Raw genomic sequence first — 16,059 nt, 5'->3', positions numbered from 1 at the left:
AAAAGATGTTTGGATTAAGCTCAAGCGAAGGGACAGAATATAGAAGAGGAAGCTACAAATCGAGGACAAGGAAGAAAATCCAGAGATAGAAAAGTAAAAGAACCAGGTATTATTAATGCCACATAAATTAAGCAGGAGTTTCAGAATAACTGATCAAACCAGCCAAAGAGAAGACAAAGAGGACCGAGAACAGAGTACCATATATGGTGAGGAAATAGAAGTAGCTTTGATGAGAATAGTGCTGAGGGCCTGGCTGAGATACCTGGGAGGTCCGAGTGCAGTGATGTAGAGCGGTGGATGGCCTGAAAACAGAAGCACCTATACACACAGCACATTCAAAACTCTGAGCACAACGAGGGTCCTGGGGTGAGTTAGAAGAGGGGCAGCAGAATCAAGGAATTTAAGGAAAAGCTTTGTTAAGAGAAGGGGAGCTCAGCACAACAGGAGATAGATGGGAAGGAACCAGACTACAGAGGGGGCACCAGAGATACCAAAGCATGGAACTCCAAATACAGGCTGGAAGAGCTGGCTTGCTGAAGAGACAAACACTCCATTAGCACCAACCATCTCCTAGAGCCAACTGCACTAGGGTAACCTAGGCAGGGGGGTCGGGGGAGGTTTATGGATACAAGAATGCCAGAAGATAAGCACTGTCTGGGTCCTTGCTTCCCACAGCTCTGCTTGTCTGGCTCTCCTCCCTGAGAAGCCTCACCAAGGTCCAGCTCCCGAGACATGACCTCAGTCAGGACAAATAAAGAGTACATGTGGCAGTACCCGAGAGATCCCCAGTGATGGAGGAGGTGCCAAAGTAGTAGCCCCGGGGCAGACGGACCCCAGGCACCTCAATGCAATCCCTCCACTCGTGCTTGCCATCAATGTCCATCATGATCTAGAATAAAAAGGAAAGATCAATCAGGGCCACAAAAGCAGGTGCAAGATAGCCCATGCCACCAACTGGTCCAGAAAACAAGGACTCACCGTCAAATGCCTCTTGACATAGCGAATCACAAGGAAGGTGTCGTAATGCAGATTGCGGACGATAGCCGTACAACCCCCTAGCTCCGTAGGCCGCCCATCCCGCTCATGATCGTAGCTGAGGGAGCCATTGTTCACCATTGCTGAGATATAGGGGAATACCCGCTGGGAATGCAGGGAAGAAAAGCAGAGGACAGTAAGGAAGTACTCTTAGGAATGCCTGTACAAAAGCAACAGGAATTTTGCACATACAAGCTGAGCCCTTCCAGACCAGACGACCACTCCACCTTGTCATTAGCAGCCCCTAAGAACGCACACTCAGATGGTTACGCAAAGGATATGGCCCATGAAACTGAACGCTCTACTTGCCTTCAGGAATCCTCCTTGCTACCAATCTGGTGGGCCTAAAAGGGCCCCTCTAGAGTCTGACTCTAATCCTTCCAGAGATCACTGTTTGGCATTTATTATATATACATGGCCCAGGACCAGTGCTTTTCTTTATATATATATTTATATATCCCCAGTTGCCATGTAAACTTCTTGAAGGAAAAAATCACAGACTTTTGTGTCTCTACCTTCCATCCCTGACAACCTCCCACCCCACACCTTCCCACCTCGTCAGCATTTTGCACATAGCAGGCACTCTAAAAATACCTGTTTGATCAGGGAAATCTTTCCATTCCAGATAGCTCCTTTCAAATTCTCAAATCCTGGGCAGCCCTGGTGGCGCAGCGGTTTAGCGCCGCCTGCAGCCCAGGGTGTGATCCTGGAGCCCCGGGATCGAGTCCCACATCAGGCTCCTTGCATGGAGCCTGCTTCTCCCTCTGCCTGTGTCTCTGCCTCTCTCTCTCTCTCTCTCTCTCTCTCTCTGTGTTTCTCATGAATAAATAAATAAATAAATAAATCTTTAAAAAAAAAAATTCTCAAATCCTATGAGCATAGGATGGATGCTAAATGGATGAGGACTCAGAAAGAGCACTGCCAGAACCAGGCTGCTAGCTGGTGTTCTCCAGCTACAATGACTGTTCTTAGCTGAAAGACCTTCCAGGACACTTAAGCTTCACTACACATAACTTCTTCCAGTAATACCGTGGGCAAGTTCTCCCACTGCAAGTTTCCTCGTATGCTACCCATCCTCCCACCTACTTCAGAGGCCCTGGCTCTCCAATGGAGTTGGAGGAGTGAATGATGGGCTAACCATTTAAGAACCAGCCCAGTGCTGAGGCAATGCAGAGGCAGGGTGATGAAAAGAGAGGAAATATGACTCATGCCACTTCTTGGTGACCTCCACATTGTCCTCAACAGTCAACATGCAAGGTGGAGATGCAGTCAGAATCAGAGACTGGTGACTCTCAAGACAACAGCCACATGGGTGTGAACAGGAGCAAATGCTGGGTGGACACATAGGGAGTTAGGGATGGCCATGATGGGTCAAAACTGAGTACCTGGACTCCTGGAGAATATCGCCTCTTCTGGGCCTGAGAGGGTCCAGCAGGTTATTATAAAAACGAGAGAGGACACAGAAGACAGGAGACCAGGTCAGAAAGAAACAGCCATGGAAGAGTTTTGACCCAGCTGTGGTGGATGAGCAAACCAATGTGAATCCTCAAACAGAATTGTAGAGTCTGTAGAGGGCATTTAGCAAGTTCTTACACCCCTCAAAATAATGGGCAAAACTATATGTACAGATACTTATATGTTTTCTAAGAAGAGGGTCTGTTATTACCCGATTCTCAAAAGGGGCCCAGTAGATAAACCTCTTTAAGGCTTTCAGAAACTTCATAAAATAGCGTTTACTTATGTCTCTGAGTCAGAAGGCCAGGCCACATGTTTTGTCTGTACCCAGACGATGGTATTTCTGTAGCAAGGAGAGACATAAGACTGACAAATAGGGCTAAATTCTTCCAAATTCAAAATGGTGTTTACTGCCCAGGATCTCAGCATTCAGCTCTTGCCCAAAGGACAAAAATCCCACCACTTAAGAGACAATGGAGTTAACTCTGATCCAAAGGGATCATTTACCCTCAAACTGAGCCTTATGGACATATATTTCCAAAGAACTGTTGTCATTCTAACCTACAACATGTGTGCAAGGAAACAGCACTGAGGCATGATTTAGATTTAGAAAACTCATAAGGGGGCAGCCCCGGTGGCGCAGCGGTTTAGTGCCGCCTGCAGCCCGGGGTGTGATCCTGGAGACCCGGGATCGAGTCCCACATCGGGCTTCCTGCATGGAGCCTGCTTCTTCCTCTGCCTGTGTCTCTGCCTCTCTCTTGCTCTCTCTGAATGAATAAATAAATAAATCTTTAAAAAAAAAAAAGAAAAGAAAAGAAAACTCATAAGGCTTGAGGATATTTAGCTTTGGTCTAGAAAACTGTTATAATTCTAAGCCATTAGCAACAAGAGATATCCACACAAACTCAGCACAGCCCTGCCCTTCAGGAAGGATTTGTGAGGGTATAGAGCCCAAAGCATTCCTTCTTCTAACACTTAGCGAGCACCTATTAGGAGCCAGGCACTGTTCCAGATGCCGGGGGTTCATAGAACTGACATTAGAGTGGAAGAGACAAATAATAACAAAGTAAATAAAATTATTTCAGAGAGAGGTACCTGGCTGGCTCAGTCAGAAAAGCATGCAACTTTTGATTTCAGGGTCGTGAGTTCAAGCCCTACATTGGGTGTAGAAACTACTTAAGTAAATAAAACTTTAAGAAAAATTATTTCAGAGAATAATAATGCTATGATGAAAATAAAACAGGTAACATGATAGACTGACAAGGAAACAGTTCTCTGAGGAGACAATATCTGAGTTGAGGCTTCGGTCGTTGGAGGGAGCCACCAAGAGATCTGCGGGCATTAAGAAGCATGAGGTGGGCATATTCGAGGACCAGAAGAAGACATCAGTGTCTGAAACACAGCTAATGAGGAAGAGGTGGGTGCAAGCTGAGGCACAAGCCAGATCACACTGGGCCTTAGAAGCCACAGTGGGGAGCAGAGGCTAAGCCCCAGAGCAGCCTCCCACTGCTTTGCTCTCATGCCACTGGTGGAATATGTACAGGACTACAGAGAGGTATGAAGTGATATCAGTGGGTGACCCAATTTCCAACACTCTTCTCTATAGCTATCATTTAGAACAAGGGAATTTTGAGTATATTGTCATGCTATGTACAGAAATGGGCTTCTGACAAGAATGCCCATGACTTCAGTGAACAATTAGGGAAAAGAAGGGGATAGGAATGCCTGGGTAGCTCATTTATCAACCCCAGTACACATGGTCAGAAGTTTATGTGGCATCTTTAAAGAAGCTTGGACAACTGTCCTTAATCCCTGGGAGCCCTCTTCCCAAGACTGGTGAGGCAGTGGGTTATCGAGTAACAGCCAGAGCTTTCCTGCTACAATCACCTGTGGGGCCCTCAGAGTCTCATTCAACAGGTAAAGGGGGGCACAGGATTACGTATTTTCCAAAAAGCACCACAAACGGTCATAATGTGCAGCCAGACTTAAGAGACACTGTACCAGACACAGCCCCCCACTGCTCTGAAGCCGGAATCTGTCTACTTCAGCAACTCATGACTTGGCCTTCAACTTTTCACCTCACACTTGTAGTAAGTCTTTAAATGCCCTCTTATTTTCCATGCCCAGTCAGGAGTTCTTAAGTGTTCCTTGGGAAGCCACTAATTTCACATAGCAGCTCATTTTCTTTCCTTGGAAAGCACCCTATATATAGCTAGAACCGAAAGCTGAAGAATCACTCAGACTCGGGCAAGGTGGTAGTTTCATTCCTAATTTAAGAGTCACTAAAAATTAGGCACTCCTACCTACCATCCAAATGATTATTGCCTGTAGGGGGAAGAAATGTTTCCAAATTTTTGTACTACAAGGACACTTAAAAAAAAAAAAAAAAAAAAAAAAAAGACCCTCTACGTGGTAATTATACTTTCAGCCTATCTTGGCTGAAGGGAGACCTATGAACTTATGGATTCTGTGCTAAAATTCCACAGACCCCAAGAACACAAGTAATTGTAAACCACTAGAAAGAAAAAGGAGCCCACGCAGCCTCCATAATCAGAGAGACTTGGGTTCTAGCTGCAGGTGTACCCTGAGAGCTATATAACCTTGAGTGGATTACACTAGCTTCTTGAAAATCCATTTCCTCCCTGTAAGCAGGGAGGAGAACACAGAGCTCTCAGAGCTGATCATGAAGATGAAATGAGATATATGTAAAGCCTTTAATACAATGTCTAGCATTCAGCTGGGAATCAACAAATGTTCATTCGATCAAAGACTAATGAATTTTTAGATACAAATGCTATTCACCATAAAATCTTTAAAGAAAGGGGGGGGCACCTGAGTGACTCAGCAGTTGAGCATCTGCCTTCGGCTCAGGGGGTGACCCCAGAGTCCTGGGATCGAGTCCCATATCAGGCTCTTCGCAGGGAGCCTGCTTCTTCCTCTGCTGTGTCTCTACCTCTCTCTGTGTCTCTCATGAATAAATAAATAAAATGTTTAAAAAAATACTATTCACAGACGCTTATACATAAACAACAAACCAAATATGCATCTTTTAGAGCAATAATTCCCAGACCATTGACTGTCACAGACCAGGAAAATCTCCAAAAAATGTTGGGGCTTAATGGGTTTCCCTTTTTGACCTATAAACATTAAAACACAATAATGACAAAAGAACCATCTCTAATAAACATTCTCAAAAGAAAATTTTAACACCAAAAAACCCTTTAAATTTCATAATGAACAATTTGGCATTTATGAAAAGTCACTTTACTATTCCTATTCTTAAGACCACTGAAACTTGTTACCAGCAATACGAGTTCATGAACTAACATTTAAGAGCCACTCTCTTAGAGTCGTTTTTTCCAACCTAAGGTTGAGTGCCGTGGAGAAAGCTGGCCAAGTTTGCTCTCTGCAACTTAGATATGAAGAAAAGGAGGGTGGGAGAGGAGAGGGAGAGAACAGAGCCACAATAGCTACTGCCAAGATGTCTGCCCGATGTCCCTTGGGAATGGTATTTAGTGGTGTGAATGAGAATAGCTAGCATTTTTGGAGTACTTACTCTGTGCCAGGCACTATAGTCAGTAATGTGCACATACTCACATTCATTTATTTCTCACAACCCTAAAAGGTCTTAGTATCCCCATTTCATTGGTAAGAAAACTTGTTTAAGTAATAAAACCAGGATTTGAAGTCAGATAGTCTCGCCCCAGAACCCTGGCTCAATCTCTATGCTTCACTGTTCTCAAATTTATTTGGAAAAGTGATTAGTATGTACTGTTAGAAAACAACAAACAAAACAAAAGCTCTTGGTCTCTAATATACTCTTAAATACAGAAATATTGGAGAATAGTTCCAGATTTTAAAAAAGAAAGGGGCGGGGGGCGGGGGAGGCCTGGGTAGCTCAGTTAGTTGAGTGACTCGGTTTTGGCTCAGGTTGTGATCTCAGGGTCGTAGGATCGAGTCCCATCTCAGGATCTGCACTCAGCGCAGAGTCTGTTTGTCCCTCTCCCTCTGCTCCATCTCCAGTTCACGTGCTAACAAATAAATAAAATCTTAAAAGAAAGAGGGGCGCCAGTGGCTCAGCCCGTGAAGCATCTGACTCTTGATTTTGGCTCAGGTCATGATCTCAGGGTCATGGGATGAAGCCCCATGTCAGGCACTGTGCTCTGTGAGGAGTCTGCTTAAGATTCTCTCTTGCCAAAAAAAAAAAAAAAAAAAAAAAAAAAAATTCTCTTGCCCTCTACCCCTCCCGCACCGCTCTGTGTGTAAAATAATAAATCTTTTATATATATATAAAATAAGGATCCCTGGGTGGCTCAGCGGTTGAGCGCCTGCCTTCAGCCCAGGGCATGATCCTGGGGTCCTGGGATCGAATCACACATCAGGCTCCCTGCATGGAGCCTGCTTCTCCCTCTGCCTATGTCTCTGCCTCTCTCTCTCTCATGAATAAATAAAATCTTTTTAAAAAAAATTTTTAATTAAAAAACAAAAAAGGGGGCAGCCCCAGTGGTGCAGCGGTTTAGCACCGCCTGCGGCCGGGGATGTGATCCTGGGGACCTGGGATTGAGTCCCGTATCAGGCTTCCTGCATGGAGCCTGCTTCTCCCTCTGCCTGTGTCTCTGCCTCTCTCGCTCTCTCTGAACGAATAAATAAATAAATCTTTAAAATAAATAAATAAATAAATAAATAAATAAAAAGATGAACGTGAATAGTATTTACCATACTCCCAATTTTTGTCTAAAATTTTCTAAATTGAAAAAAGGTTTTGTTTGTTTGTTTGTAAAGATTTTATTTATTTATTCATGAAAGAGAGAGAGAGAGAGAGGCAGAGACAGGCAGAGTGAGAAGCAGGCCCCACACCAGGAGCCCGATGTGGAACTCGATCCCGGGTCTCCAGGATCACACCCTGGGCTGAAGGCGGCACTAAACCGCTGAGCCACCCAGGGATCCCCGAAAAAAGGTTTTTAAAAACACATTATGTTAGGGGCACCCGGGTAGCTCAGTTGGTTAAGTATATGCCTTTGGCTTGAGTCATGATCCCACCTCAGGCTCCCTGCTGGGTGGGTGGGGGAGTCTGCTTCTCCCTCTGCCCCTCTTACACACACACTACCTCCACCCACCCGCTTGTGCGCTCTCTCTCTCTCTCAAATAAATAAAATATTTTAAATAAATAAATAAATAGGGACGCCTGGGTGGCTCAGCGGTTGAGCGTCTGCCTTCAGCCCAGGGCGTGATCCTGGAGTCCCGGGATCGAGTCCCACATCGGGCTCCCTGCATGGAGCCTGCTTCTCCCTCTGCCTGTGTCTCTGCCTCTCTCTCTTTCTCTGTGTGTCTCTCATGAATAAATTAAAAAAAATATTTAAAAATAAATAAATAAATAATATGTTAAAACACACACACACATGCTCAATATAATGCAACATTCTTGTTTTTAGAAAGATATTTGTATGCTTTTTGTTTTAGCCTTTTTGATTTTTCTGTAATGAGCTTCTATATAAAAACAAGACTTAATAAATCAAATGCCTCTTCTACAGCGTCTCCTTCCTTCCACATCTCCATGTGACCCTCCCCTTGGGTCACTAGCAGAACACACTCACTGCCACTTCCACAGATAGGACACTTTTTAGACTTCCAAAACTTTGTAAGTTGCTGGTCCTACAGTTATCTTCATCTAACCTTTTAAGCAGGGATCTGGATAAAGAGCCGACTGGTTAACTCGGCAATATCATACTATTCAGTAACAAGATCTGCCCATACTATTCTTGGGTAACAAGATCAGTAAAATTCTCACCACATCACTGGGCAGCAATGAAAAGACCCTTGCCCCACTGCCCCCAAACAGTTGCTAACCTATATTAATGATTGTGCCCCTAAGTCTCAAAGCTCCTCAAATAGAAGACACAGAAAAGTGGCCTTCAAGTCAGTTGACTGCCTTGGAAAATCCTCACATACTTGGAACATTATCCTGATCTCTTTAAACACATGGGATAGGGCAGCCCCAGTAGCTCAGTGGTTTAGCGCTGCCTTCAGTCCAGGGCGCGATCCTGGAAACCCTGGATCGAGTCCCACGTCGGGCTCCCTGCATGGAGCCTGCTTCTCCCTCTGCCTGTGTCTCTGCCTCTCTCTCTCTCTCTCTTTCTGTCTTTCATGAATAAATAAATAAAATAAATAAAAATAAACACATGGGATAATTTTAATCCCATTTATCTTAATTGTGACCCCACTAGAAATAAACCCAAATAACGTAACTTGAGGACTTCAATAGAGTGCTCTAAAATCAGGAAACTAAACTTTGGGTATGCCCCAAACCCAAAACACTTGAGTTTATAAACAAGTGTCAAAAGATTCAGAATACAGTCTAATATGTATACTTTTCACTGCTACCTATCATTCTAATTGTTTATGACTATTTCTTGTTAACAAAAAGAGGTATCAACTCTATAGATCCTGCCTACAGTTCTACTTTGGGGCACCCATAAACCTCTTAAAAACATATGCAAAATCCTATATCCCCTGAATCTTGCTATGTGTCTACCACTTTTGTCAATATAGTCAAAAGGGTCAAAACCCAAAGAAAGGTAAAGAACTAACCCAGAAGGATCCCTGGGTGGCGCAGCGGTTTGGCGCCTGCCTTTGGCCCAGGGCGCGATCCTGGAGACCCGGGATCGAATCCCACATCGGGCTCCCGGTGCATGGAGCCTGCTTCTCCCTCTGCCTGTGTCTCTGCGCCTCTCTCTCTCTCTCTCTCTCTGTGACTATCATAAATAAATAAAAATTAAAAAAAAAAAAAAAGAACTAACCCAGAGCTAAGTGTCCTCTGGAGCATTAGCTCTTGCTTTCTTCCTCTTCTCTCCCTCTTTCACTATCTCAGAAAAGAAAGCTGCTCTTCTTGTCTTCATTCAATTCTAAAAGAAAGCCATATATCTCTACTTTCCTCAAAAACTAGCTTTCAATCTCAGTGTTGTTTTTTGTTGTTTTGGTTTTTTTGACAGAAAGAGAAAGAGCTTGTGAGCACAAGCAGAGGGGGTGGCAGGCAGAGGGAGAAACAGGCGTCCCACCGAGTAGGGAGCCCAATGCAGGGCTCAATCCAAGGACCTTGGGATCATAACCTGAGCCAAAACCAGACACTCAACTGACTGAGCCACCCAGCTGCCCCAATGTAGCTCAGCGTTGATGCTCAATCACATCCAGAGAACTTGCCAAAATTCTCTAGACCTAATTTCCAAAGGAGTCTCTTTCTAGAAAACAATGCCTCACCTATGACTAAGTCATATCCAAGCTGGTGGATAACAAGAGAATTTAAGAAGCTGTGGAGTTCCTTTCCTGATATAAAGATTCTTTCTGCCAACAAAAAAGAGACCAAGAAGGATCAGTGTCTTCATCACTTGAGAGAATGTGTTTTTAAAGTGGATGGGACCAGGGCAGCCCCGGTGGGGCAGCGGTTTAGTGCTGCCTGCAGCCCGGGGTGTGATCCTGGAGACCCGGGATCGAGTCCCACGTCAGGCTCCCTGCATGGAGCCTGCTTCTCCCTCTGCCTGTGTCTCTGCCCCTCTCTCTCTCTCTCTCTCATGAATAAATAAATAAAATCTTTAAAAAAAAAATGGATGGGACCATATTGTTAATTTTCTTCCAGTTTCTTTTTTTTTTTTTTTTTAAGATTTTATTTATTCATTCATGAGAGACACAGAGAGAGAGGCAGAGAGAGAAGCAGGCTCCCGGCAGGGAACCCAATGTGGGACTCAATCCTGGGATATCAGGATCCCTCCATGGCCGAAGGCAGGGGCTCAACCGCTGAGCCACCCAGGTGTCCCTCGTCCAGTTTCAAAGGAGAAAAATGTCACCATCTCATAGACTAGACAAACAAGACTTCCAAGCTGGCTTGATCTAGGAAGAGCAGTGAGCTATAATTCCCACTCTCCAATCAGCTGTTTCGGCCTCCTGGGGTAAGATCCAAATAAATGTCTCACCAAGAAGAATGAGGGCCAAAGCTCAAAGGACTACAATTCTGTGCTCTCATTCCAGAAAAGCTTCTTGTCATCATACTCTGATTTCAAGTGAAGGAAGACATTCCTGCTTCAATGCTACTGAGTTCCCTGAAACTTTTCACCAATATCTGGGTTCTTTTTTTTTTTTTTTTTTTAAGATTTTATTTATTTATTCATGAGACACACAGAAAGGGGCAGAGACATAGACAGAGGAAGGAGCAGGCTCCATGCAGGGAGCCCTAAGGACCACGCCCTGAGCTGAAGGCAGATGCTGAACTGCTGAGCCACCCAGGCTCAATATCTGGGTTCTCATGAGAAAATGACCATCACCTAATGACTTCCTAGTACCAAGAAAGATGGTCAGGTCATATATATTTCGATCAACATTTTTTAAAAAATAGCAATGCTGTGATATAATTCATATACCACCTAATTCACCTATTTAAGGTCTATAATTCAATGGTTTTTTAGTACATTCACAGAGTTAGGATTATGATTGCCACAATGAATTTTAGGACATTTTCATTACCCAAAAAAGAAGCCCTGTGTCCATTAGCAGCCGTTCCCCACCCTCACCTCCATGTCCAGGCAAACCATTCGTCTACTTTCCTTCTTTATAGACTTACCTATTCTAAACATTTCATATATATGGGATCATACAATGTGTGGTCTTTTGTGACTGGCTTTTCACTTAGCGTAATGTATTCAAGGGTCATCCACATTAGAGGACCTATCAATGCTCAATTATTTTAATGCTGAATGATATTCCACTGAATGAATATATATTTTGTTGAGGCGTCTGGATAGCTCAGTTGGTTAAGCATCCAACTCTTGATTACAGCTTACATCATGATCTCAGGGTCATGAGATCAAGCCCTATGTGGGGCTCCCCACTCAGCAAGGACGCTGCTTGAGATTCTCTCTCCCTTTTCCTCTGCCCCTCTTCCTGCTCACAAGTGCACACTCTCTAATAAATAAAATATTTAGGGGCACCTGGGTGGCTAAGCGGTTGAGCATCTGCCTTTGGCTCGGGTTGTGATCCTGGGATCAGAGTCCTGCATCGGGTATCTGTAGGGAGCCTGCTAATCCCTCTCTCTCTGCCTATGTCTCTGCCTCTCTTTCTCTGTGTCTCTCATGAATAAATAAATAAAATCTTTTAAAAATAATAAATAAGGGGATCCCTGGTGGCTCAGTGGTTTGGCACCTGCCTTCGGCCCAGGTTGTGGTCCTGGAGTCCAGGGATTGAGTCCCACATCAGGCTCCCTGCATTGATGCTGCTTCTCCCTCTGCCTGTGTCTCTGCCTCTCTCTCTCTCTCATGAATAAATAAATCTTTAAAAAATAATAAAATAAAATAAAAAATAAATAAAATCTTTATATATTTTTGTTTACTCATCAGTTGATAGGACATTGAGTTATATCCACTTTTTGGCTATTATGAATAGTTCTGTTATGAACATTCATGTAACTTTTGTGTAGACATGATTTCAATTTCTTCTGGGTATATACACCCAAGAGTGGAATTTCTGGATGATGTAAACTCTGTATTTAGACTTTTGGAGCACTGACCAACTGTTCTCCAAAACAACAGCCCCAATTTTACATTCCCACCAGCAGTGTATGAGAGTTCCAATTACTGTGCACCCTTACCAACACTTATCATTTGTCTTTTTTATTTTAGCTATGACTAAATAGCCATAAGTAGGTGTTAAGTAGGATCTCATTATGGTTTTGATTTGTATGTCCCTACTGGTAAATGATGCTGAGCATCTTTTCATGTGTTTATCTACCCTTTGTATATCTTCCTTGGGGAAATACCTATTCAGATCCTTTGGTCATTTTTTTGTTTTTAATTTTTTTTAAAGATTTTATTTATTTGTTCATGAGAAACAGAGAGAGAGGCAGAGACATTGTCAAAGGAAGAAGCAGGCTCCATGTGGGATTCCATCCCAGGACTCTGGGATCACGCCCGGAGACAAAGGCAGACACTCAACCACTGAGCCACCCAGGCATTCCAGTCATTTTCTTAAGATAAAAATTATTTTTAAGTAATCTCTACACCCAACATCTCTACACTAAAAAATGAAAATTACTCTTTTTTTTAAAAAAAGATTTTATGTATTTATTCATGAGAAAAAAGGGGGGGGTGCGGGCAGAGACACAGGCAGAGGGAGAAACAGGCTCCATGCCGGGAGCCCAACGTGGAACTCAATCCCGGGTCTCCAGGATCACATTCTGGGCTGAAGGCGGCGCTAAACCGCTGAGCCACCTAGGCTGCCCTGAAAATTACTTTTAAGTAATCTCTACACTCAACTCAAACCCAGAACCCTGAGATCAAGACTCACGTGCTCCACCAACTGAACCAGCCAAGTACTTGAGCCATTTTTTAATTAGGTTGTCTTTTTCTTTCTTACTATAGAACTATATCTAGAATATATAAAGAAGGGATCCCTGGGTGGCGCAGCGGTTTGGCGCCTGCCTTTGGCCCAGGGCGCGATCCTGGAGACCCGGGATCAAATCCCATGTCGGGCTCCCGGTGCATGGAGCCTGCTTCTCCCTCTGCCTGTGTCTCTGCCTCTCTCTCTCTCTGTGTGACTATCATAAATAAATAAAAAATTTAAAAAAAAATAGAATATCTAAAGAATGAATCCTTATCAGATATAGAATTTTCATTTTTATTTTCTCCTATTCTGTAGGTTGTCTTTTCACTTTCTTAATGGTATACTCCAAAATACAAGTTGTTTGTTTAAGTAGACTCCATGCCCAGCACGGAACCCAACGTAGGGCTTAAACTCACAACCATGAGATCAAGACCTGAGCTGAGATCAAGAATCGGACACTCAAGTAACTGAGTCACCCAGGCACCTGCCACTGAAGCACAAGTTTTTAATTTTAATGAAGTCCAAAACAACTATTTTTTTTCCAACTCATTTATTATTTTTTTGTGGCTTTTGTTTTTGGTGTCATATCTTAAAAACCTTTGCCTGACCCAAGGTAATGACAAATTAACCCTATGTTTTCTTCTGAGACTTGTATAGTTCTAGCTTTTACATTTAGTTTTTCAGTTCATTCTGAGTTAAATATTGTGTATGATAGGAGGTAGGGAACAATTTCATTATTCTGCATCCACCATTTGTTAAAGACAGTTCTTTCCCCCATTGAATTGTCTTGACAGTCTTATCAAAAATCAACTAATCATAACTGTGAGGACTTATTTTTAGACTTTCTATTCCATTTATCTATAGGTCTATCCTTATGCCAGTACCACACCATCATTATTACTGTAGCTTTGAAATGAGGAAGTATAAGTCCTCCAACTTTATACTTCATTATCAGTATCATTTTGGGATTTTAAAGATTTGTATTTATTTGAAAGAGAAAGCATAAGCCAGCGGGGAGGGAGGAAGGGAGAGGGAGAAGCAGACTCCCACCTGAGCAAGGAGCCCCACATAGGGCTTGATCCCAGGACCCTGAAATCATGATCTGAGCCAAAGGCAGACACTTAACAGACTAAGCCACCCAGGAAACCCCATCGGTATTATTTTGGCTACTCTAGTTTTCTTGAATTTCCATACTGATTTCAGGATCACCTCGTCAATTTCTGCAAAGAAGCCAGCTAGGCTTCTGACAGAAAGGGAATGTATCAAATCTGGAGACCAATGCAGGGAGCACCATCATCTTAACAATATAGTTGACCCTTCAACAACATGGCTTTGAACTACATGGTCCACTTCCATGTCAATTTTTTTTAAATACAAAAACAGTAGTATAAATGTAATTTCTCTTCCTTATGATTTTTTTTCAAGATTTTATGTATTTATTCAATGAGAGACACAGAGAGATGAGAGAGGCAGAGACATAGGCAGAGGGGGAAGCAGACTCCTTGCCGGGAGCCCAAAGCGGGACTCGATCCCGGACCCTGGGATCACGCCCTGGGCCGAAGACAGACACTCAACCACTGAGCCACCCAGGCGTTCCCCACCTTATGATTTTTCTAGTAACATTTTGTTTTCTCTTATTTTATTGTAAGAATACAGTACACAATATATATATAACACATACAAAATGTGTTAATCAACTGTTTATGCTAGAAGTAAAGCTTCTGGTCAATAGTAGGCTATTAGTAGTTAAATTTGGGGGCAGAGTCAAAGTTACATGCAATTTGTTGCCTCCGGGTTGGGGGGGGGCAGTCAATGCATCTAACCTCCACACTGCTCAAGGATCAACTATACTAAGTTTTCCAATCCATGACATAAGATATCCTTCCATTTACTTAGGTCTTTATTTTCTTTCAATATTAAGAGTATGCTTTTATTTGTTAAATTTTTAATTTTTTTTAATTTTTAAATTTTTTTAAATTTGTTAAATTTATTTCTAAGTATTTTATTCTTCATGATAGTATAAATGGAATTGTTTTCTTACTTCCATTTTCTGACTGTCCAATGCCAGACTACAGCAATATAATTGATTTTTGTTTGTTGTTTCTTGCAACCTTGATGAATTCATTCATTAGTTCTAGTTTTCTTGTGGATCCTTTAAGATTTTTTATATATATTATGTCATCTACATAATAGTTTTACTTCTTTCTTTACAATCTGGATTATTTTATTTCTTACCCAACTGCCCTGAAGAGAACCTCCAGTACAATGTTGAATACAAGAAACAAGAACAGAGGTGCCTGGGTTACTCAGTCAGTTGAGCATCTGACTCTTGGTTTCAGCTTGGGTCATGATCTCAGGGTCCTGGGATCAGGCCCCACGTCAGGCCCACACTCAGTTCATCTGCTTGGGATTCTCTCTCCCTCTGCTCCTCCCACTCATGCTCTTTGCTCTCTCTAAAATAAATGAATCTTAAAAAAAAAAAAAAAAAGGAACAAGAACAGATCCTTGTCTTTTTCCTGATCTTAGAGTAAAAGTATTCAGGCTTTCACAGTTAAGTATGATGTCAGCTGAGGGTTTTTCCATAGATGCCCTTTTATCAGGTTGAAGAAGTTCCCTTCTAATCCTAATTTGTTGAGTGTTTTTATAATCCTAAAGATATTACATTTTGTCAAATACTTTTTTACATCTAGTGATATGATCATATAGTCTTTGTCCTTTATTTATTTATTTGTTTGTTTGTTTTTAAGATTTTTATTTATTCATGAGAGACACAGAGAGAGAAAGAGACAGAGACATAGGCTGAGGGAGAAGCAAGCTCCCTGTCCCGGTTGGGCAGACACTCAACCGCTGAGCCACTCAGGTGTCCCTTTTTAAGAATTTTTGAGGGAAAAAAAAAAAAAAAAAGAATTTTTGAGGGATGCCTGGGTGGCTCAGTGGTTGGGAGTCTGCCTTTGGCTTGGGTCATAATCCCAGGGTCCTCAGATCGAGTCCCACATCGGGCTCCTCACAGGGAGCCTATTTCTCCCTCTGCCTGTCTCTCTCTCTCTCTCTCTCTCTCTCTCTGTGTCTCTCATGAATAAATAAAATCTTAAAAAAAAAAAAAAAAAAGAAGTTTTGAGAACTGGTATTAACTCTTTCTGTTTGATAGAATCAACCAGTGAAGCCATCTGGAGACCCAGGCTTTTCTTAGTGAGTCACTTTTTATTA

The 16,059-nt window shown here is 42.6% G+C and overlaps 1 protein-coding gene across 4 annotated transcripts in view; it reads right to left on the bottom strand.

The window, feature by feature from the left end:
• LMAN2L (lectin, mannose binding 2 like) overlaps nucleotides 1–16,059 on the bottom strand; it is a 30,101-nt gene that overhangs the window by 4,802 nt on the left and 9,240 nt on the right. For 3 of the 4 annotated variants that reach the window (XM_025464974.3, XM_025464989.3, XM_049115482.1), the window contains 2 exons: nucleotides 979–1,140; nucleotides 775–889 (listed from right to left, as the gene is read on the bottom strand). In XM_025464974.3, coding sequence (XP_025320759.1) covers nucleotides 775–889; nucleotides 979–1,140 — 277 coding nt within the window. Of the gene's footprint in view, nucleotides 1–774; nucleotides 890–978; nucleotides 1,141–2,420; nucleotides 2,454–16,059 lie in introns of all 4 variants that reach the window. The other variant, XM_025464964.3, reaches the window with a different exon arrangement.

Source organism: Canis lupus, chromosome 10 (assembly GCF_003254725.2).
Source record: "Canis lupus dingo isolate Sandy chromosome 10, ASM325472v2, whole genome shotgun sequence".
In the NCBI taxonomy this organism is placed as follows: Eukaryota; Metazoa; Chordata; class Mammalia; order Carnivora; family Canidae; genus Canis; species Canis lupus.
This window is presented reverse-complemented; position numbering and strand designations above follow the sequence as displayed.